This window comes from Equus asinus, chromosome 21, assembly GCF_041296235.1.
Source record: "Equus asinus isolate D_3611 breed Donkey chromosome 21, EquAss-T2T_v2, whole genome shotgun sequence".
In the NCBI taxonomy this organism is placed as follows: Eukaryota; Metazoa; Chordata; class Mammalia; order Perissodactyla; family Equidae; genus Equus; species Equus asinus.
In genome coordinates this window covers 69,122,805-69,146,829 of record NC_091810.1, presented here as the reverse complement: position 1 = coordinate 69,146,829, position 24,025 = coordinate 69,122,805, and the positions used below count along the sequence as shown (strand labels likewise).

At 34.2% G+C, this 24,025-nt stretch overlaps 1 protein-coding gene across 2 annotated transcripts in view; it reads right to left on the bottom strand.

Annotated features, from left to right (window-relative positions):
* The window catches only part of TOP2B (DNA topoisomerase II beta), a 61,638-nt gene that overhangs the window by 4,618 nt on the left and 32,995 nt on the right, over positions 1–24,025 (bottom strand). For both annotated transcript variants that reach the window (XM_044755311.2, XM_044755310.2), the window contains exons 18-33: positions 23,890–24,004; positions 22,419–22,540; positions 22,068–22,216; positions 21,290–21,521; positions 19,015–19,149; positions 18,152–18,352; positions 16,925–17,120; positions 16,690–16,781; positions 13,705–13,860; positions 13,476–13,559; positions 8,395–8,589; positions 5,924–6,068; positions 5,325–5,486; positions 3,619–3,820; positions 2,371–2,450; positions 1,073–1,183 (exon numbers count right to left, since the gene is read on the bottom strand). In XM_044755311.2, coding sequence (XP_044611246.1) covers positions 1,073–1,183; positions 2,371–2,450; positions 3,619–3,820; positions 5,325–5,486; positions 5,924–6,068; positions 8,395–8,589; positions 13,476–13,559; positions 13,705–13,860; positions 16,690–16,781; positions 16,925–17,120; positions 18,152–18,352; positions 19,015–19,149; positions 21,290–21,521; positions 22,068–22,216; positions 22,419–22,540; positions 23,890–24,004 — 2,377 coding nt within the window. The remainder of the gene's footprint in view (positions 1–1,072; positions 1,184–2,370; positions 2,451–3,618; positions 3,821–5,324; positions 5,487–5,923; positions 6,069–8,394; positions 8,590–13,475; positions 13,560–13,704; positions 13,861–16,689; positions 16,782–16,924; positions 17,121–18,151; positions 18,353–19,014; positions 19,150–21,289; positions 21,522–22,067; positions 22,217–22,418; positions 22,541–23,889; positions 24,005–24,025) is intronic.

Sequence of the window (24,025 nt, the reverse complement as noted above, 5' to 3'; positions counted from 1 at the left end):
CAGACCCCACCTGATCCCAAGACAAAGACTCAAGAACAAGTATTCATTTGGGAAGTGAAGGAAAGAGAGTATAAAGATGAGACAATGAAGTGAGGGCAACCAGTAATGGGTAAGGTACCAAGCCTGCCATCACTCTGGGAGCTTAATCCCATGAGGAATCTCTGAGAGCCAGTGGACAACACATATCCAAGAGTTAGCTAATCTGAGGGGCAAGACACTAAATATCTACAGACCAGCTTTCCTCAATCACTGCTAAAGGGTAGCTGCGGGTGGGGAAATGTTAACATTCCAGCATAGCAACAAAGTCTAAGTCTCAGGGAAAGAAACAGACATTGGTCAATATGCAATGTGTTGGCTAGAGAGGCTCCAATTTCTCACTATGGTCCTAGTGCCTTCAGAATAAGTAGGGACTTTTATTGTTCTGCTACATCTAATACATGTTTGTCTACAATGGTATTGTCTGTTGTGCATTTGTAAGGTCTTGAAGGAATGGTCCACACTGTTTGTTTATTTGCTGTTAAGTAGCAAGTGTCTTTTAAACAAAAAGCACTAATACTGACCTCCTTCAAAAACACCAAGGTATGTACCTCAGTACTAGTAACAGACTCACGAATCAACTCAAATCAACTTAGATTAGTGGACAATCTAAGGCTATACAAAAGAAAGAAGCTACATGACTCAGAAAGAAAAAAGGTCTCCAACTGAATTTAGCAATCATCCCACATGAGGAGTTAAGGCATGACCTACATTGATAACACAATCAGGCTACTAGCAAGACAAAAATTTTAATCTACAATCTAACAACTACAGGTGAGCTTTACTAGAAAGCTATCTTTAGACATCAATGCATGGAATTACTTTGTAACTACAACAGGTTTAAAATGAGGTCTTACAAAAATTTTAATAATGACCTCATGGTTAGAAAACAAGAAGGATTCTTCTTATATACATTTATAAATATTTTCTAGTAAAGTCCTAGTGGAAATAATTTTAAACTATATTGTTTCCTTTAATGTCAGCATTCTCTATCTGACTTATGCAATGCTTAACAAAATCAAATATAAGTACATACCCTTTTTAGCAGCTACTGTTTTACTTGGAACTTTATCTGTTTGTTTCAGACCAAATGATGGTGAAAAAATAGAAGCAGAATCTTCTTCATTACTGTCAAATTTAGCTGAATCTAAAAATTACAAAGCTTTTTTCAGTAGAGAGATTCTATAAGAACCACTTAATAGTTAAACTTTGATTCTTTTTACTGATGATTTCTCTTTAGCTAGATAATTGATCGTGTAAGTTTCTATTTTGTGATCATATAACCCACAACATACAAACAACTCAAAATAAAAAATATGTTATATTTCAAAAATGTTAACTCTGTTGTAAAACAATATAGAAATGAATAGAGTAACAATTCTTAATAGTCCCAAATGCTAATCATTTAAAACATAACTGACCAATTCAAAAATAAATACTGATTTATTTTAAAATATTAAAAGTTCTCACTGATTATTTTAGTATCTACACATCTAATGCTAGTAACTATTTCAGGAGTATCAGTAATAATGTTCAAATCTAAGAGTAGTAACTATTCATCTTTTTAAATCAATTTTACAGCATTGAAGATTAATCTTTTAAAAGTCATGCAGGCTTACCTTTTTACATTCAAATTAAATTAATCAATTCCTCCCTCCATTCCTCCCTCCCTCAAACCAAAAACAGGGACTCTTAAAATGGCTGCTTAGATGTAAGTGACAGTTTTGTATAACTGTCCTGACATGCTGTCAAACATGCACATCTATCTACACAGACAGAACATGCACCAGCTCTATGTCTGTCTATATGTGTGTGTATTAAAAAAATGCAAGACCGTGAATCAATTAAGTCTAACTAAATTGTTTTGACGTTAAAAATTCCACACACAAATATATAGGGGATAAAAAATATACACCCTGACTACATTTGCTTCTACAAAGGTTTTAGTCTTTCAGCTACCAGAGTCCAGTTAAAACATATCTGCCTATTGGTACTCTTAGAATTTTAAAAAAACTGTAACGTATACATTCACATTCCATGAAAATCAAATTTAGACCTTCCAAAATTTCTCTTTCTATATTTTTTTCTCTCCTTAAAACACTACACCCACACTCCCCCACACACGCTCCATACATACACACAGGTTTTCATCTGCCTATCCACCTGAATGCTTCCGTAACACCTGTTTTGACCAATCAGTTGGGAATCACCTCAGGAAAAGTAAATAAACCTTATTACATTGAGGGAAATACAAAAAGAAAGTAAGCTTTCTACTCATAACAAAATACATAGCAATAATACAATAAGCAACCAATGAAGACTAAATGAGCATACCATCTTCTGACTTCTGAGAATATGAAGGAAATGAGAAGAGATTCCCAAAATCCTGAGTTTTTTTGTCATGCGAAGATTTTCTACCAGAAAGAAAAATTAAACACCACAAGATAATTTAAATATGTTTCCAACCTTGATAAAATGTATATAATATGTACTGCATGATTATAACTACAGAACAATATTTTAGTTGTCTCAATTGTTTCTCTTTGTTAAAGACAGGGCAAGCAAACTTTTATTCTCTCTCATGCACAAGTGTGCATACATACAGAGAGACAGACAAAACAATTATTTAACATAAGAGAATGGAAACTGGGTGAAGGTTTACAGTTACTCAAAATATCACTAAATTAAATTTTATGGTTGATAGAACCATTCCAAAATTTAACATCAGTAAATAACTGGCAAAAATCCAAGGAGAAAGTCAGAATCTCCATCAGAGTAGGCAATAATCCTATTTCTGATCCCTAGACTGCATGTGGTAAAATACTTCCTTAAAAAATCTGAAATATGGGCTGGCCCAGTGGCGCAGCGGTTAAGTTCGCACGTTCCGCTTCTCCTTCTCGGCGGCCCAGGGTTCGCCGGTTCAGATCCCAGGTGCGGACATGGCACCGAATGGCACACCATGCTGTGGTAGGCGTCCCACATATAAAGTAGAGGAAGATGGGCAGGGATGTTAGCTCAGGGCCAGCCTTCCTCAGCAAAAAGAGGAGGACTGGCAGCAGATGTTAGCTCATGGCTAATCTTTCTCAAAAAAAAAAAAACCTGAAACAGTTCACAAAATTCACATCCTACATGTTAGTGTTCACAATCACCAGAGGCAAGAAAAATCAATCAAAGCCAAAGCTGGGGAAGAAAATTAAACCCCCCAATTCTAAAGATTTAGTAACTTTTCTCTGAACCAGGGGTTGTCAAACTATGTCCCATAGGCCTGCTGCCTACTTTTGTAAACAAAGTTACTGGAACACAGTTACACTCATTCATTTACATACTGTTTACAGCTGTCTTCTTGCTGGAATGCCAGCACTGAGTAGTTGCAACAGAGACCATACGGCCTGCAAAGCCTAAAATATTTACTATCAAGCACTTTATGGAAAAAAATTTGCCAACCATGCTCTAAACTATAGAAACAGTTACGTAAATAGCTGCAATATTTATTCCTTCATGAGGAGGACCTTACCTAGAAGGATAATTTCTTAGAGCTTACTATAACTAACTACACCATACAGCAGTTGCTGCATTACTTACTCTGGAGTGGCTTTTGATTTGCCTGGTGAAAATGTATATTCATCTTTATCTAGGCCATCTGAAGGAACAAATTCATCTTCCCCATCATTTGTTATGGGAGATGCTTTAACTTTCAATTCCTCTAAGTCATTATTGTCGTCATCATCATCAGCATCCTCCTCCTCTTCTTCTGAGAAATCAAATGTGTATTTAGGCCTTTCAGCTAGGAGAAAAATAATAGTGAAAGTTAAACTCCAATCTAGCTTTAGCCACATGAAATATTCTTACAAATAATGCATTTGAAAAATATTCCATCTATCTCTAGAAATACACAAAGGAAAAAAAAGAGACAAGCTTTTACAGAATAAAAGCCAACAACTTTGGCCTCAGTTATTTTGCTAGTGTTGACATCTATCTTGTACATCGCAGGAGGCTATAGGGTAATGCTGTATAGGTTAGGAGAGCATAAACTGATGAGATTAATTATCAGGATGTTGCTTGTCCAACTTAAATATTACTCAAAAACAGTGAGAAAAGTAGTCATTATGGTCACTGTAAAAGTGACTACTAATATAAGATTTCTGTTTTTGCAACTACAAAAGACAAATTTTACAGGTCTTTAGAAAATGCTAAATTTTCTCTTAACCTCTTGCATAAAAACTTCTGTCTTTTCTTCACAGTAGTTTTACTATGAAATAACAGCAAGTAACTTTTCAGATGAATGAGGAAAAAATAGAGATAAGACCTCAATATATTAGCAAACCAATTATTTAATATAATGCATAAAAGGGGGAAAGGTATATTGGTAAATGCAATTAAGTTTTATTATAATCCCTAGCATATACTACGGAATAAAATTTAAAAATCATTTGGATGCTATATAATTTTACACTTCATTTTACCTATATAGAAAAGGGCTAAATACAATTTTGAAGCATTTAATTTAATTAATCAATTTTCACATAACTTAAGATATTCAAGTTAAAAACTCACCCATATTATACTACCTATGCACATTAGGAAAAGAAATTCAATCACTTGGTGATTAGAGAACCAAAGAATTTAGGGCTTGCCACATAGTTAAAAAAGTATCTCCCAGAGGTAAAACAACCATAATGTATCATTCATTTTACGTAAATTAGGACTTACCGAAATTTGAGAAGAATCTATAAAACAGGACATCAGTTTTTAATTATTTGAAGACTTCAAATTAATAAATATTCACAAAGGATCAAATCACATGCTTAACAGCAGTATATAATAGCAAAATGGGATTCTGCAGCCTAAGTCTAGCACTGCAATTATCTAAATTATGCTTTGTGCGTGGAATCAGACTCCTAAAGTAGGGGGAAATTTTTCATGATACAAAGGATAGAAAACAAAACTACAAAGCACATCTATTGATCCATCACTGTTGGTATACTACCAAGGTACATTTTTTTACCAAACATCTTCAAACTATGGAGGGAATATAACCCAAATTTTATAATAAAAATCAGTAAGAAAACATGATTCACTTTAAAGAAATTTGTTTTATGTCCAACTTTGCTAGAAAGGATCATTCCGTAAAGCAATTTTTGTATCTTTGTGAACTGTAACTTCTGAAATACTAATGGTTTAGTACTTTAATAATACTGATAATACTAATAACACCAATTTATATGAGTAATACTAACATGGTCAAACTATAATATACAATAAAAGAAATATAAAATGTATCAGAATACCAGCAGCTCTCCTAAGCAAAGAATCTCTCGGAATAACCACAGGTTCTGTTTCCTCCAAGTCACTTTCTGACTTAGATTCATCATCTGACCAAGGATTCCGTTTCTTCACTTTCTTTGCGCTGGATTTACCAGATGATGTAGGTGTTTTTCTCACCCTGGTACCTAAAAACAAAAATAAAATATGTATCAATACTTATACAAATGTCATTAGGAAAAATAAAAGTTATAATGAAAAGTTCAGGGGCTGGCCCCGTGGCCGAGTGGTTAAGTTCGCGCGCTCCGCTGCAGGTGGCCCGGTGTTTCGTTGGTTCGAATCCTGGGCGCGGACATGGCACAGCTCATTAAACCACGCTCAGGCAGCATCCCACATACCACAACTAGAAGGACCCACAACGAAGAATATACAACTATGTACTGGAGGGGCTTTGGGGAGAAAAAGGGAAAAAAAAAATCTTTAAAAAAAAAAAAGAAAAGAAAAGTTCATTATAAAATAACAAATGTTCACTTCAACTAATAGAAAAAGAGAACAATCAAAACAACATAGTAATACCCTGTACACACAGATTTTCTCACAAAAAAACTTTGTAACAATTCCTCACCAGGCTCCTTTTTCTCCCTTTTGGGTTTGGGACCTTTATTTATAGAAGTTGGTGGGATCAATGCCTCTTCTCCTGTACTTTCTACTGGTGTTCCACTGAATTCTTCATCAAATTCCACTTTCACTGCTGTGGTATCAAGATCACCCTACATATTAAAAGGAAAACCAAACCACGAGTAAAAATAAAAGTCGCATAACACCATATATTTTAGAAATACATTTCCAGCCAATAGATTGCTTCTTCATATCAGATGAGTAAAAAAAAAATAAAATGTGATTCTGTTGAGATCCTAACAAATGACTTTAAACAGACCATATTTTACTTTTTTCATTTATCTGTAGCAAATGATACTGCTTACCATTCTAATCTTCTGGGACCGCCACTTAAAAGCAAACATAAAAAATTAGAAGGCAGCTTTTGATTATCAAAGGGACTTCCAGAACAACAGCTAAGTACACCAGAATGTACCTGCAAAGTAAGTTCCTATAGCTCAGGCCTTTATATGCTAGAAAAAATGTTCAGATTATTAAAGGAAAATAAGCAACAGATGTCAGGCACTGCTAGGCATTATAAGACAAAGTCTCCTGACCCTAAGACTATGGGGTGGCAGTGGGATAGAGAGAAAGACACAAGGACAAGTCATTACAAAACAAATAAATACAAAGGGAAGTCTAACAGTGACCCATGGGGAGAAGTGAGCAACTCAGCCTAGGACAGGGTCAGGGAAAACTCCACAGAGAGGAAGCCTTTCGTATTGAGTTTTGAAGGAATCATGTACATTTGCCAGGTGAGGATAAGGAAGGAGGGAAGAGCACCCCAGAAAAAAAGAGAGAGGCATGAAGCGTCACCTTATGGTTAAGAATTACAAATAGTCTGCTCAGATTCATGGAAAGGTGAGAGGAAAGAGTAGCCATGTAGAAACACAGGGAGGCATGCAGGTGCTAAGTCACTGTATACCAGGAATCTGTATGTAGTCAGTGGGAGTCACTGAAAACCTTTAAGCATTTGTATAATAATCACACTTACTTTTTGGAAATATCACTCTGGTAGTAAGAGAAAATATTATGAGGAATGAAGTGGAGAAAGGCAGAAATCATGATTAGACAGCTAGAGACAGGAAGGCTAGTTAAGAGGACCACTTTAAATTACCTCAGAGAGAACTTATGGAATTCTAAGACAGTGTCAGTGGGGACCAAGACAAGGTGGTGGATTTTGGAATTGCCTCGTAGGCAGTCAATAGGATTTACTTACTGATTAAATGAGAAAACTCCCAGGTTTTTGGCTTATGTTAGGTGATGGCTGATAGTGACAGTAACTGAGATAAGGCACAGAAGTAGAAGAGCAGGTTTTGAAATCAGGATAATGGGTCCAGTTTTAGACATGCTGAGTTTGAGGGGCTTTGGGCATTCAGGTGGCTATATTAGCCTAGCACTCCAGAAAACATTACAGTTTAGGAACATAGATTTACGAGTCATCAGTGCGATTAAAAAAACTCTGGGCATAAATGAGGTTACTCAAGTCTATGTAAGGTGAAGAGAAGAGTGCTGAGAAGTGAACTTGACAAACACCAACTGAAAAGGAGAGAAGCCATTTTCCTAAGGAGAAAAAAAGTATGTATGTGTAAGTGAACCTGTGTGTGGTGGGAAGGCAGGTAAGAGGGAAGCAGACCTCAGTTTATCAGAAGAGAAGAGAGTGATCTCTCTGGTATCACAATGTTCCTATGCTTCAAATATTAGCTCTGTACAGAGAACACTCCAAACTCTTACTCTAGCTCTTAGGCTCATTTTCTAAGGTCTAATTAGCTGTTGGACATATCTACCTATACATGCCCTGGGTTCTAAAATCAACCTGCCCAGAAAAATCAGCCTCTCTCTTTCAGACCATCATGCTTCCCATTTCCTCAGCTCTGAACAGTCTTCTCAGTGTTTCCTTCTGCTGGCTAACTCTTGCCCATCCTGCTGTATGGTAAAGTTAAGACTCAGACTTTTAAATCCTCAATAGCACCGATCAATGCCAACGACACAGGATGTGCCTGATGATTTTTTAACTAAAGGTAAAAACAAATAAATAATAAAAGATGATAGTTTACCTCGAAAGCTAAACAGATCCTTTTTCACTCTTAAGACTTCCTTAGTCAGTCATGATATAGAACTAAAGTTTGTATTTTAAAGTTGATATACTTTTTTTTGTTGTTCTATGATTTCAATTTAGAATGCTCTGACGTAGACTATTTTTATCTCTCATTTTAAAAATGGAATCAAGTAAGTAGCTCTTTACATATAAGTAGGTCCTGGACTAATATTTTCCTTCTAGGGACAAAGTGCCCTCATAGAACAAATGATTTGCTATCACAGTGAAATATATTAGAAACAAAATAAAGCATAATTGACACACAGTAAAATTAAAATACATATATACATCATTACGGAGGTGGAGTCTACCAATGAGCTAAAACAGGAGCTATGTCATACCTTTTTCTTCTTCAGCAACTTTTTGCTGGCATCTGCCTTCATAGCAGTAATTTCAGGAACTACTCTTCTCCCATAAGGTGAGGGCATTGTCTCTTCCAATTGAAGTTTCTTGACCTTAGGTTTGCCAACTTTACCTTTTATTGCTTTCCCAGCCATTCCAGCCAGAATATCTTCTCGTTCTTGCGCTTCCACTTTCTGAAGTATAATTATAAAGGAGGGGGGGAGAGGGTGGGTGCGTAAATAACTCATTAGAAAAGACAATTACTACTGCATTAGAAATTAAAACTAATTTTATTCACTCAGTAAGGAATAAAGCTTTCCTTTCAACTGATCTAATCTACGATAAAGTAATGGGGAAAAAAACCCAGATATTCTAAGTCAGAAGACCTGAGTTATAGTCCCAAATCTGTCTAACTAGCTTCTCATTTGTAATACTACGGGGTTGTAACTAAGTGACCTAAATGGTCCCTTCTAGAATCCTACGATGTATTATGAAATCAAGACTTCTGATGACCCGGTATCATTGGAATCCTAGCAAATCATACAAAAAGGCAGTTCTGTTAACAAGGATGAAGCTATTCTTTACCATCACTTTAGCCATAATAGAAAATATGAAAAAAAATTGTTCAGAAAGTATGACAATTAAAAGTGACAATACGGTTAGATTGAACTTAGGAAGTTCTATGTAATAATAAATGAGGATATAATCATGATTAATGTTAAAGATTCTTCATTTTACAGAATTATTCCTTCAAATAATTAGCAAGCTTTGAAAAGTATGAAGGAAAAATGTCATCTTAATCTCTTGAAAGCTATTTAAGAAGTCTTTGTAGCATAATAGCTTAATAAACATAAGCTTTAAAATCAGATGCACATGGATTTCAATCTTAGCACTTCCACTTATTAGTTATAAATCCTTGGGAAATAACAATTATAATTTATAGGGCACCTACTATGTCCTAGGCATTAAAAATCATGTGAGCCCCATTTTATGAAATGGGAAACTGGGACTCTGAGAGGATGAGTAATTGCTCTTAACTATAATATGGTTCCTCTCTGAGTAAGTTACTTAACTTCTCTCCAAGCTTCAGGATCTTCATCTGTATAACAGGTTAACAATAACCTCTCTCATTTTGGGGAGGGGGGGTGGTGGGAGTCATTCTGAGGATTATATAGAATGCAGTGCCAGGGGGCTGGCCCCGTGGCTGAGTGGTTAAGTTCGTGTGCTCCGCTGCAGGCAGCCCAGTATTTCGTTGGTTCGAATCCTGGGCGCAGACATGACACTGCTCATCAAACCACGCTGAGGCAGCATCCCACATGCCACAACTAGAAGGACCCACAACGAAGAATATACAACTATGTACTGGGGGGCTTTGGGGAGAAAAAGGAAAAAAATTAAAAAATCTTCAAAAAAAAAAAGAATGCAGTGCCAGCACACAATAGATATCCAATTAATGGTATCATTAGACTTTAAATGATATAGAGATAAAATTTGAGTCTAAATCTTTTTAGATGTAAAAAAAAAAACACTATATCCAGAATAAATAAGTTTTTGGACCTACTTTGCTAATTATCAAATAATAAAATTATTTTTGTGAAAAAGGTGATAAATTAAAAGTGAAAGAAGAGTATCATTCACTGGAATTGGTTTGAGTGATGACTTTTTAATAGGGAGGAAATTTTTAGGCACAACCAAAAAAAGTTTTCTATTATCTCACTATGTTAATAATCAGTGATCAAATTTAAAGCCGTATTAGAATATCATTAACATTAATCAAGAATAATTTTCCTCAATGTTCGCTTGTTTCATTTTTAATGGATATTAATTTCTAAATGTAAAAGTCAGCAGGAAAAAAAGGTCTCAAATTTTAAAAAATCTAATTCATTAACAATGTAAGAAAAGCATAAATCAAGGTATACCTATACTATGGCACTTGAAAGATCATTAAGGGAACCCAGAACAATAGCACTAAAGAATTCCATAAATCCTATTAGGAAACTAATATACCACACTCATTCTTAAGAGTTCTAATTCCGACTTAGGCCATGAAAATAAAACTAGAGCATGTGGACAATAAAGCAATAAAACAACTAAAAAGTAAAAAATTACATAATATCATATGAGTAATAATAAATAGTAACTGACCTTGTGCTACTCAAAATGAGATGATCATACTGCTACTATTAATTTAATTCTACGATTTTAAGTGAGTTAATTACAAATTGGGCAATTTTAAAGATTTTATTTTTTTCCTTTTTCTCCCCAAAGCCCCCTGGTGCATAGTTGTATATTCTTAGTTGTGGGTCCTTCTAGTTGTGGCACGTGGGACACCACCCCAGCATGGCTCGATGAGCAGTGCCATGTCCGCGCCCAGGATTTGAACCAACAAAACACTGGCCGCCTGCAGTGGAAGGCATGAACTTAACCACTTGGCCACGGAGCCAGCTCCAAATTGGGCAATTTTAGAAAAAGTTTACGTCTTCTATCTTTCTCTACATATTTTTCTTTTAATTTTTAAACTAGCATTCTACCTGGAGAAAACTAAGTTATAACAAAAAATATTAAAATTTCTCTAAGTCTAAAGAGACTATCATTCTACTTTTTAAAAATCAAAGTACCTATATTCAACCATACCAATATTGCTCTTACGTCTTTGGGGAGCATTAAGCTGAATCAACAAGCTAATTTGAAGACAGTTAAGAAATTTTAACCCATAGTAAGTATTAGAATTTAATTTATTATAAATTTCAACTCCATAGCTTTTTACATTCATCTACACAAGACCTAACTTTTCTTTCTAATTTCATATAGCTAGCAGCTTAATCCTAATGAAGTTTATAAACACATTAACCTTCACAGAGTTAAAATAAACTCTGAGATAATTTGTAAACTCTGAACAAAATGGGCATAGAAGGAAACTACCTCAACATAATAAAGGCCATATATGACAAACCCATAGCCAAGATCATACTCAATGGGCAAAAACTGAATGCCATCCCCCTGAAAACAGGAACGAGGCAAGGATGCCCTCTATCACCACTCTTATTTAACATAGTACTGGAGGTCTTGGCCAGAGCAATCAGGCAAGAAAAAGGAATAAAAGGAATCCAAATAGGGAGGGAAGAAGTGAAACTCTCGCTGTTTGCAGACGACATGATCTTATATATAGAAAACCCCAAAGAATCCATTGGAAAACTCTTAGAAGTAATCAACAACTACAGCAAAGTTGCAGGGTACAAAATCAATTTGCATAAATCAGTAGCATTTAACAGAAAAAGAACTCAAGAATACAATACCATTCACAATCGCAACAAAAAGAATAAAATACCTTGGGGTAAATTTAACTAAGGAAGTGAAGGACTTATATAACGAAAATTACAAGGCCTTTCTGAGAGAATTGGATGACGACATAAGGAGATGGAGAGACATTCCATGTACATGGATTGGAAGAATAAACATAGTTAAAATGTCCATTCTACCTAAAGCAATCTACAGATTCAACACCATCCCAATCAGAATCCCAATGACATTCTTTACAGAATTAGAACAAAGAATCCTAAAATTCATATGGGGCAACAAAAGACCCCGAATTTCTAAAGCAATCCTGAGAAAAAAAGAACAAAACGGGAGGCATCACAATCCCTGACTTCAAAACATACTACAAAGCTACCGTAATCAAAACAGCATGGTACTGGTACAAAAACAGGTGCACAGATCAATGGAACAGAATTGAAAGCCCAGAAATAAAACCACACATCTATGGACAGCTTATCTTCGACAAAGGAGCTGAGGGCATACAATGGAGAAAAGAAAGTCTTTTCAACAAATGGTGCTGGGAAAACTGGAAAGCCACATGTAAAAGAATGAAAATTGACCATTCTTTTTCACCATTCACCAAAATAAACTCAAAATGGATCAAAGACCTAAAGGTGAGATCTGAAACCATAAGGTTTCTAGAAGAAAACGTAGGCAGTACACTCTCTGACATCAGTATTAAAAGGATCTTTTCAGACACCATGTCTTCTCAGAGAAGGGAAACAACAGAAAGAATAAACAAATGGGACTTTATCAGATTAAAGAGCTTCTTCAAGGCAAATGAAAAAAACAGGATTGAAACAAAAAAACAACCCACTAACTGGGAAAAAATATTTGCAAGTCATATATCTGACAAAGGCTTAATATCCATAATATATAAAGAACTCTCACAACTCAACAACAAAAAATCAAACAACCCAATCAAACAATGGGCTGGAGACATGAACAGACATTTCTCCAAAGAAGATATACGGATGGCACATGAAAAGATGCTCATCATCGCTGATCATCAGGGAAATACAAATCAAAACTACACTAAGATATCACCTTACACCCATTAGAATGACAAAAATATCTAAAACTAATAGTAACAAATGTTGGAGAGGTTGTGGAGAAAAAGGAACCCTCATACACTGCTGGTGGGAATGCAAACTGGTGCAGCCACTATGGAAAACAGTATGGAGATTCCTCAAAAAATTAAAAATAGAACTACCATACGATCCAGTCATCCCACTACTGGGTATTTATCCAAAGAGCTTGAAGTCAGCAATCCCAAAAGTCCTATGTACCCCAATGTTCATTGCAGCATTATTTACAATAGCCAAGACATGGAAGCAACCTAAGTGCCCATCAACAGATGAATGGATAAAGAAGATGTGGTACATATACAATGGAATACTACTCAGCTGCAAAACAGAACAAAATCATTCCATTTGCAATAACATGGATGAACCTTGAGGGAATTATGTTAAGTGAAATAAGCCAGCCAGAGAAGGATAATCTGTGTATGACTCCACCCATATGAGGAATTTAAAAATGTGGACTAAGAGAACAGTTTAGTGGATACCAGGGGAAAGGTGGGGTGGGGGGTAGGCACAAAGGGCGAAGTGGTGCACCTACAACATGAATGACAAACACTAATGTACAACTGAAATTTCACAAGACTGTACCCTATCATTAACTCAATAAAAAAAAAAAAAGAATTTTCATTCTTGTTTCATAAACATTACTTTTCCAAATATATTTTAATGGAGACTTAACCTACATCCAGTTCTTCAACAAATGCTGCTAAATCTTCTTTCCAAAGATCTGAAGGAGATTTTCTTTTAAGATCATTGACCTCTCGCCCCTATAATAAGAAAGTAGTATAATTTAAACATTCAATAATTTAAAAATGTATAAAGGGTAAATCAAAATACTTATTTTTGGAAAAAGAAAAAGATATCAATAACACTGAAATAGTTTCAAATTATTTAACCCACAAAAGTTCATACTTTTGCATCTCTCTGTTTAATCAGTTCTTCAACTTTTTCTTTAGTAAGAGACCACAGAGACATATTTAAAATATAATTAAAATCAGGGCCTGAAGGAGTTCCCGAATCAGAGGAACTATCATCATGCTGGTTTTGTGTTTCTTCCTCTTCTGCTGCCTGTAAAAAATAATAAACTTTATATTAACGCCCTGTATAGTATCAAATCAATATTGAATTTTATTGAATACTCAGTTAAAAAGTCCACAAATGCTATTCTCTTAGTGCTACATCTTCAGGGTGATGGGGTTATTTTAGATTATCTGCAACATTGCCTCTAAAAATATATTTCCTATAAAAAGTTTAAATTTTCTAAAAATGCTCAATAAAGTCTTCAAAAGGAATGGTATATTCAGTCCCTATTTATGCAGGAATCTGATGAAAAATTAACTGCTTTGCTCAGGCACTAAGTCAAGAAATGAGAAGACACCACATCTTAAAATTAATGGAGTAGAACTAATGTTTTATCACTGTCTCTTGTCAGATTTTTATATTAGTGAGCGAATGAACAATTTGAAACCCAAAATAAATATCACTTATGAAGAATGTTTTATAGTTGTAATAAACATGCTAAATTACAGTCACTTGCTAGGGATGAATTCTTAATAAAAATTCTCTAAAGCAAGAAGATTCATGTGAGGACTAAGACAAAGTTCACTTAAGAATTTAAGAGCTGGTGAGTTAGAGTAAGAATTGTGAGGGCTATTCTAAAATTTTATTCATAAGGTCTTTTTCCCTAGAAATAGTTGGAATAAAAAGTCCTCTTATGCTAATATTAAAATTCAAAATCTAATATATTTAATAGAAGTCATTATAGGTGACATCACCTTTAAAATTTTTAAAATAACAACAGCCATTAAATAAAATTGCATCTATATTGTTTAAGGCACTCAGATAATTAAAAATGATGGAGTTAACCATGACATTCCATAAAAAAAAAAGTTCACTTTTGATAATCAAAAAAGAAAAAAATAGCTTTACAATTTAATTTAAAATTTTCAATACAATAATGTATACATATGAAGTAAACTTTAAGTCTACTTTAGAAGTAAAGGGATAAAAATAAAAATTGCAAAGCAAAGTGCTTCATTACATAAACAAAACTACAAATTCAATTAAGCCACATTAGCCAAATAAGGAATGCTGTTGTTGAGTTGATAGATGATTAATAAGTACCTAGATAACTTATGACAAATTAATAAATTCTATAAGTTTTTAAAAATTCTTCATGAAACAGTGTGTTGCTATAGAATATTTAGGTTGTTACACATTAAAATTAGGGTGTCATAAAATCCTGTTAGGCTCACACTTTAGAAGTCTATTTGCTCTAGGTTTTGATGACACCCAAAGTATTGTTAATGAGCATTCAAGGAATATGTGTATCTACCACTGTGAACATGAAGATAACTAGATAGTTTCAGAAATCAAGAAAAATAAATTTTTCAAGTTCCAAAGACAGAATTCTGTTTTTGAAAAAACTTTAATCTTCCAATTATCTGCTTGATAAATTCTCTTTTCTCCAACTCTACACAATAGGACACTCTTGTAAGAGCAGCTCCTTTTGTTACCTGAAACCCAAAGTGAAGATATGGCCAAGATGCTGAGAAAATTTTGATGGTGCCAATGAAATTACTGAAATCAAGCACTAGATTTTACTCATGAAGTCTACTTCTACCAGAAGGGCATTCCCAAACCCTACTTTGTCTTCTAAAACTAAGCATTAAATTCATTAGCTTAGTTCCTTTTTGTAAGATACAGTTTAAACCTACAGTGATACGGAAGGGCAAGCAGTGTATAAACCATAATTTGGGGTTTAAGAATGCAATAAAACACACTGAAAGGAAAGCAAAGTGCTTGGATCATCTTCACTTTGAACGCTCCCCCTCTTATCCTACCCCATTTTCCTCAAATGATGAATAAGCCTATTATCTTAATATGTAATTGCCAAACACACAATTTAATCTAATTATAATCACTCTGATATATGGCATTCTATTGATTGTTCAAAGTTGAAAAAAGCTTAAATAATGTAAACAAAAGCAGCATTTCAATATGGTTTGATTATGGTTGAGAACTCATAAATGTAGGAAGTTCAAAGTTTCAGTTATGTCACATAATCATAACTGTACTTTTTAACTGTATATAACTGTACTTTTTAAAGAAGCTAACATTATCAGTAGCACATATACACAATATTCTAAGTATCCAAAAAATTAATCATTTCCAATTTTCTTCCTTGTACATTTGTGTTCTCAATCACAACATTGTATTGCCTTTTAAAATTTTTCTTTTAATTATACAAAACAGTAAAAAACTAATTCTTGAGAGGAATATCAAAGTTTCAGTATTCCATTCACTGAATTAATTTAGTATTTTATGATCTGAAATGGACAACTGAATTAATAAAACATCAGACTTTTAATCTGAAGTTCCAGGATTTAAATCTCCAGCCAAAGATCTAAGCACAGGGCAAAGCACATACTTGGTGCTCTATAAATACTGTAATATTGAACATTTCGTCTCTAGTCTTTCAAGTGAATGGTGACTGGCTATCATATTGTGACCATACACTGATCAGTGTGAAATGATTTACGTGCTACATTATAGTTCCCAGATAGTATACATGCACCTCAAAAAAACCACCACCACAACTCACACTCTATAATGGCGGGCTCAGAAAAAAGGCCAAGGAGACTGAGCTACCTTCTCACACCTGGAGTCATTTCTCCAGGCCCTGGCTGAGTCACACTAGCAAAGTGCTTTGTGGTGAGTGTGCACTGCAAATTCCTGTACTATATCTATTCTGTGGATAAACAGAAGACTTCAGCCTCCAAAGACAACTCAGCACCTTTACTAGTACTAAATTTAAAATTTAGGGGTTGCGTTTTTGTTTATTTTGGAAGATGCTTTTATAAGCTTCTCTGAATGTCTTTTTCTGCAAATGATTACCTTTTCTTGTGCTTCTTTCCAGGCTTTCACTGGGTCAGATTCATAACCTCTCTGGACTAACATTTGAATCAAATCTTTCTTTGACCTATTCTCTATGTGAGGGAAAAATAAAGTTAGGATCAAGAAAAGAGATTCAATTTGTATTTGTTTATATTCTACTGATAAAAATGTCTTCTATTAATAAAGATTTTTTCCATTTTAACTAATGTTCAAATTTTTAAAGGTTGCGTCTTACCTATAGTAATTTTCCCTTGTATCTTCTCTAAAATGAAACGGGCTTGATTATTAAGCTTTGTAGATTCTGCTCCCAGCATTCCTACAAGCCACTCCTTACGCAAACCATAATAACTTAATCGTAAATCAAAGAATTCTTTCAAAATGTCTTGCACAGTTTCATACTTCTTCAGACATCCCATATGATCAAAGAGTACCTAAGCAAAACACAAAGTTTTTGAAGATTACATAAGTCTGTATATTGGTATTTTTAACTTATATGATATCTACAGTATTTAAAATAAACATAATACTTAGATGAACACACATCATCTCTAAAAGCCATTAAACAGAACAAAACTATTGAGCACATTTCTGATTAAATATTCCTTTGGTGACTCCAAGAAACTGATAAATTTAATTCTCAAAACTATGCCAATATTTAAAATAGGAATAACTTTGAAATATAAAAATAAGTCCTTTAAAAAAAGGTTCTTACTTAAAAAAGCTATAAAACTACTTAAGAAAAATTTCTTTCAAACTAAAAACAAACATATTCTATCTCTAAGTTTAAAAATGTTAAAGTTCTCACTCCCTTATATACTCAATGGATGTGCATTTGCCTCTCTCTTTTTTGTTTTTTATAACTGTGCTATAATTCACACAAAGTTCCTCAATTTGAGGGCAAATTTTACTTCTTTTCCATCCTTTTTCTCCTTTTCCCATAAGCCCTTCTTGGCAGATTATGGCACTTTTTCTCAGCCCTTGTGCTTTTAATGGATATTTTCTTTTTACCCTTTTTTAAATCTAAAAGCTCATAAGAAATGAAACAAGGATAATCGTACATATTCACTTTGTACCTTCCTCTCCAATTATATATAGACACAAATATACAAGTTTCATAAAGCAGATTATGAGGAGATAAGTACGCCACAATTAAAATGCTAATAGAGACAGGCATAAAGCACATGAACATTCTACAACAATCACTCTTATAACTTTTAGTCAGTGTGTGTGAGGGTATGTGTATTCTGTGTGCTCAAGCCGAGATGTACAAATGGAGAGTTGGGATTAAGAGTAGTCGATAATAGTAGAGAAAAAGGAATGTACCTCTAGACTCTTCAGCAAATATACAGGGGGGGAAAAGGCATTCAGACTTACTACAGCCACTGCAATCATGAAGCCATTACAAAAATCCAACTTATGGAAAAAAAGAAAGGTTAAATTAATAGTAAATTTAATCAATTACCATAGAATTACAAGTAAGAGTAGTTTGAAGTTTAAAAACTTTGTGCAGTCCAGCAGCTTCTGCTTGTGCTAGTTTCTCTTCAGTCATTTTCACCACAAATTTCACAGTTGTATCAGTATGATATTCTTTATAATCAGAAATTAATGCTGGTGTTTTATCTGTTCCATTTAGCATAGGTTCTAAAACCTGTTCTTTATATACCTATAAAAGATTTAAAAATAAGTAATTCTTTTCATATAGAAGATTTAAAAACAAGCAATTCTTTTCAAGACATATACTCATGTTCTCATACTACAAGTCATGTGATTTTTTAAAAATTTTCAACTCCAGTGGGGAAAAAAGGGGAAAACTCCATTTCTATCATCTCCTGCCCAGTCTCTATAGAAGACAATATATGGGAATCTTAATGGTGACAGAAGATACACACGGTAATGGTTCTGATCCGCTCATACTCCACAGGGCAAGGAAAAGGCTGAGTATGAGAGGATGTCATCAACAAGTACTGACAAGAGATGACATTCATACTTTTAGATTTGTAACAGCTGACACCGACATGAACTGACCATATTTATAAGGGTTCAAAACACTATTTCTTACATATTATTCTACTCATTTCAAGATAAACAAAGATAAGTCTCTTAAAAAGTAAGCTTAAGTCATTCTACATTTAGATAAGTTAAAAAACGTTTTAATTACTATTTGAATATTCAAAGCCCAAATTCAACTGAATGGGGCAAAAATGTATATAGGAATTTTTAAACACTATACAGACTTGGGGCAAACAATGACGGAATCATATTCTTACCAGAAAGCATTGCTCAATGCAATGCCCTCCTCACAGGCGCTCACATACTTAAACTAACCTGTGTCCAAGTTCTAACTGGAAGCTCTGTAATCTCTACTGTGTTTCTATCCACCACAAATATTTCACCACTGACTGCATACTGGTTTTGACCAAGTTCTTGGATCGTTCCTTTAAAGTTTTTGTAGTTTGGAAGCTGCAGAGAAAAATAAAAATAACTTAAGGCCCTGACTTCTCTCTTGAGTGCCAGTACCACCATTTGAGTGCCCCTTAGTCTATGGTCTACTGCTACTGACAGATTAACATGACTGAAACTAAATTCCTCATCTTTAAGAGTCCCTCTCCAAATAATAACTCAATCTTGAATTCACAGCTTCTGTTAATATTATCTCAACATACCCCAATCTCAAAACCTTAGCATCATCTTTCCTAGTCTTCCTAGAACATTACTTTTTTTTTTTCAGCCTATTGCCTCCATACCTCCTTCTCCCCTAAATTAATAATCCTTTAAATTCAAACTCCTTGGATGGTACATTGAAAGCCTTCCATAGTCTGAACCCAGTCTAACTTTCTACCTGTTCTCCAATGATTTGCCTTCCAGACTACTACTCTTCTTCCATATTTTGATTGGATATTTTGAATATTCTCACTTTCACTCACTCGACCCACCAGCCCTGACATATATTCAGCCCCCCATACCTCACTGATCTATATAAATCTTACTCATCCTTCTCAGCCTAATTACAAGCAATCTCTCCCTCATCTAAAATTCATATTTGCTATTATCACTAAGAAGTTAGGCATACAGCATAGGACACTTCTTCTGGCACACTGAGGAACTATTATCTTTTGTCACTGTAAACTTCATGCCCTGATGTCTTGTCTTGACAACAGATTAACTTTTTGAAGACAAGGATCATAGTTCTTTATCTCGCTACTTAGCACAGTATCAGATAGAGAGAGAGAGATAGATATAGATATATATCTATCACATAAGAAGCATGTATTGATCAAATACATTGACTTAATACTCTAAAACGTATCTGAAAGAATTAAAACATAATCATAAAAGGTAATTTGATGCTTCTGTTAGAAATATTCTAAAGTATTTTGAAGTATTTAAGGGGAAAACAGATTTTAAATAAAATTCATAATGCAATTTTCTGTTTTAAAATACAAAAATGAGGGGGCTGGCTCCGTGGCCGAGTGGTTGGGTTCGCGCTCTCCGCTGCAGGCGGCCCAGTGTTTCGTTGGTTCGAATCCTGGGCGCGGATATGGCACTGCTCATCGAACCGCGCTGAGGCGGCGTCCCACATGCCACAACTGGAAGGACCCACAGCAAAGAATATACAACTATGTACCGGGGGGCTTTGGGGAGAAAAAGGAAAAAATAAAAAAAACTTAAAAAAAAAACAAAATACAAAAATGAAAACTTGGAGAGCAACATATAAAAATATTAAGTTTATTTCTACATGGTGGGTTGATGAATAATGTTTTCTCTTTACTTATTTATATTTTCTATAATTACTATCATTTTTGTAATAAACTACACTTTTATTTAAGTGTATCATGATAAAGGGACATTTTCAGATCATTTTAAATAATGTGGAAGAGGGGAGGACACTTTTTTGAGAGGTTTCTCTTGGAGGGAGTTTAGGGGAAGAACAGAGCACAGAGAATGATGTAAGGGCAAAAATAAAAAAATATGGGGATACATTAAAATACATACAATGTGTTTTTAAGGATTCTTACAACTCTAATATGACTTAGTAGTTTGAGAACAAAAACAAAGTTACATACAATTTTGTCATAAAAGCATTATTCTCTATATAATTTAGATATTTCAAAGCCTGTAATATGGGAGTCTTTTTAAATTTCAATAAACAGTTTCTCCCTACAATCCTTATCTCAAGCTTATATCCTTTACTGTAGGCACATATCAAGTCACACACTAATAAGAAGGCTTCACTGTCTACACTACATTCTTTTTTTTTTCTGAGTAAGATTGGCCCTGCACATCTGTTGCTGATCTTACCCCCTTTTTCTTTTCTCCCCAAAGCCCTAGTACATAGTTGTATATCCTAGTTGTAGGTCATTCTAGCTCTTCTATGTGGGATGCTACCACAGCATGGCTTGATGGGTGGTGATCCAAACCAATGAACCCCAGGCTCCTGAAGCGGAGTGCGCAAACTTAACCACTGGGCCACAGGGCAGGCCCTACACTATGTTCTAAAATGAAAACGGTTCTATTACTTTTCTAAAATGACTAGAATTTATAGTTTACACATTATCACTTGTTAAATAAACAATACAAGAAATAAGTTCTAAATAATTACCATGGGATGAGGATCCAAGCCTTCTAGCATTCGTCTTACATTGTTCACAATTTCTCTAGCATCATAGTTGGGTAGTTTACAAGCCCATCCAGTACCAATGCCCTCAGCACCATTTATTAAAACCATGGGAATTATGGGAATATACCACTCAGGCTCTACGCGTTGATTATCATCATAAAGGAATTTAAGCAGGTTGTCATCCACGGCAGGAAAAAGCAGTCTTGCTAAAGAGCTAATGAAAGGAAAAATAAAAATATGGAAAAAGTCATATTTTCGGAAATAAAACTTTATTTATACATAATTAAAGATTTTACATTTCAAAAAGTCTTTTTAGAAGAATGCATTTTTTAAATTTTGACTACATGTGCTTAATAAAATTTACCTAACCTTACTACCAAAAATATTTCTCTCAGGCACAAAGCCAGACTAAAACAGCCCTATTTTACTTATATACATATGTACTTACTAAATTCTTAGTATTGACAAGTAACTTTCTAAGGATTTCCTCTTACTCTGACTAAACCACAAAACCCATCTTCAGTGTAAAAAGTGAAGTTGGGTCAGAAAAAATCCTTACATTCATTAGGGCTGGTTTCACCAATAATTCATAAAAATCGAGAACAACAAACTTCATTCTATTTGTGGTAAAATAAATGGATCATTCACCCTCAACAGAATGTCCAATTATATCTCTCCATAGTTACAATTCTATTAAACATTTAGTTAATTCAATAAACTTCAAATGGAACTTTATACCATTATACCAGCAAATTGTTACCTTAACATTGTGAAAATATAACGAGGGCTTGCAGCATCTTTGCCACCATGAAGCCGAGTTCCAAACTGACCAATAGGCTGAAGCAAGTTAATGTTGTTACTTCCCACAAAGTTCTGAGCCAAATTCACAATAGTCATCATCAATGCTTGCTATAGAATAGAAACAGACAGAATATAACATTAATATTCTAAATTTTCTATATGTATTCCATAATTTTTATTAAAATCCAAACTCTGGATTCTCTTATGAATCCAAAGACCTTATGAAAAGAAAAATACTTTGATTATGCTTAATTATCATTCCTCATGCCAATAAGTATAGTTCTCAATTGACTCCAGTCTTAATGCTTACTTCCCCATGATGATAAGCAGACATCTCCGCAACAGATCCAGCCAATTGGGCAACTTTCACTTCGCGTTTATCATTCCTCTTGAAACAGGTAAATAAAACTTTTCGTTGGCCTGGTTTAAAGCCTATTTTTAAAAAGAACATCCCTCCTTTAAAAATATTACTCAAGATATAGTTGTAATGTTTCTTTTAATAACAACAATGTTCTATATAGTCAAGAGAAAAAAAGCAAAGATATAGTTTGCTTTTGAAAAATAAATGACTAAAATTGTTACTTAAGATTCTGTAACAAAATGAGCACAAACTAACAAGTTTATATACCATCTCAATCTATTCCAAAAGTGAAGTACCAATTGAAAGACCACCTTCTGGTATTAAAGACCTGCTCAGTGGCACCTAACTCCATTCACAGGAGTTTCCCAACATTCATATACCCAAAACGTCAGTTGTAACTAAAGTACCAGCAAACTATCAACAAGCCTGAAAACTATTATTAAGAGTATTCCAAATCAGAAAAACCCTTATAAAGAAGAGATACATTATGGCAGTTAAGAATGCAGGCTTTAGAATCTCACCAATCTGGATACTCTTTTCAACTCGGCCATTTACCATGTGACTTTTCACAAATTACTAAACCGGTAAGTCTCAGTGTCCTCATCATTGTAATAGAAATAATCACCTTCCTAATAGGGTGATCATAAGGATTACATTAGATAATGAAAGCAAAGCACTCTGCTTCCTTATCACTCTTCTTGCTCTAGGCCAATGAGCACACTAATAAACTTTTCAGTATATGCTAGCTATCATCATCATCATTGTGGGCCCAGAGCATGGTAGAAACAAGAGGATGATAAAATATGGCCACTTTCCTTGAGAATTTTATAATCTAATTTGAGGAGGCAAAATTAACACAAGTAAAATAAGAGGCACATAATGATTGGCACAGAAGTCTAGGCATCTGAGACCAATTTAGATTGCAATTGTTAGGGAAGATTTCACAGAAGAGATGTAACTTAAAGCCAGAATTAGATGGATGGGTAGAACCATCTGTAATTAGCTGAAAAACCAAAGAACACAAAGATCAACTAACTTGTTAAAGGTTATAAAATGAAAATTAAGAAGTTATAGATAGAAGACCAAAATATGCTCTATTGGATAGCAGTTTCTAAATTATTTTCATCAAGTTAAATAAATTAAATTATTAGGTTTGGGTATTGAGGTATAAAGGTGTTTTTAAAATTTAATCTCTGATAAACATTTTAGAACTTACCAAAATTAATTTTCCTTAAAAAATTCAAAAAGGGTTTAAAAGATTCAAATTAAGAAATACAAAAGATTTCAGTCCTATCAAAACATCTCAAAAGCAGCATCAGAATTTTAAAATTTATTATAAGGATGGCTTAAAGTACATGAAATTAAATCATACTCAATAACATTCAAACATGAGAAAGATTTTTAAAGAAAAGCTACTTACCATCAACAAGAGATGGTATAGATCTTTCATTGTCTGAGTTTGAGAAGAGAATCAATTCCTTGTTGATGAAATCATTGTAAGTCAAATGCTTTGTTGCTGTACCATACAAAAATTGCTAAGAAAAAAGTTATATAGC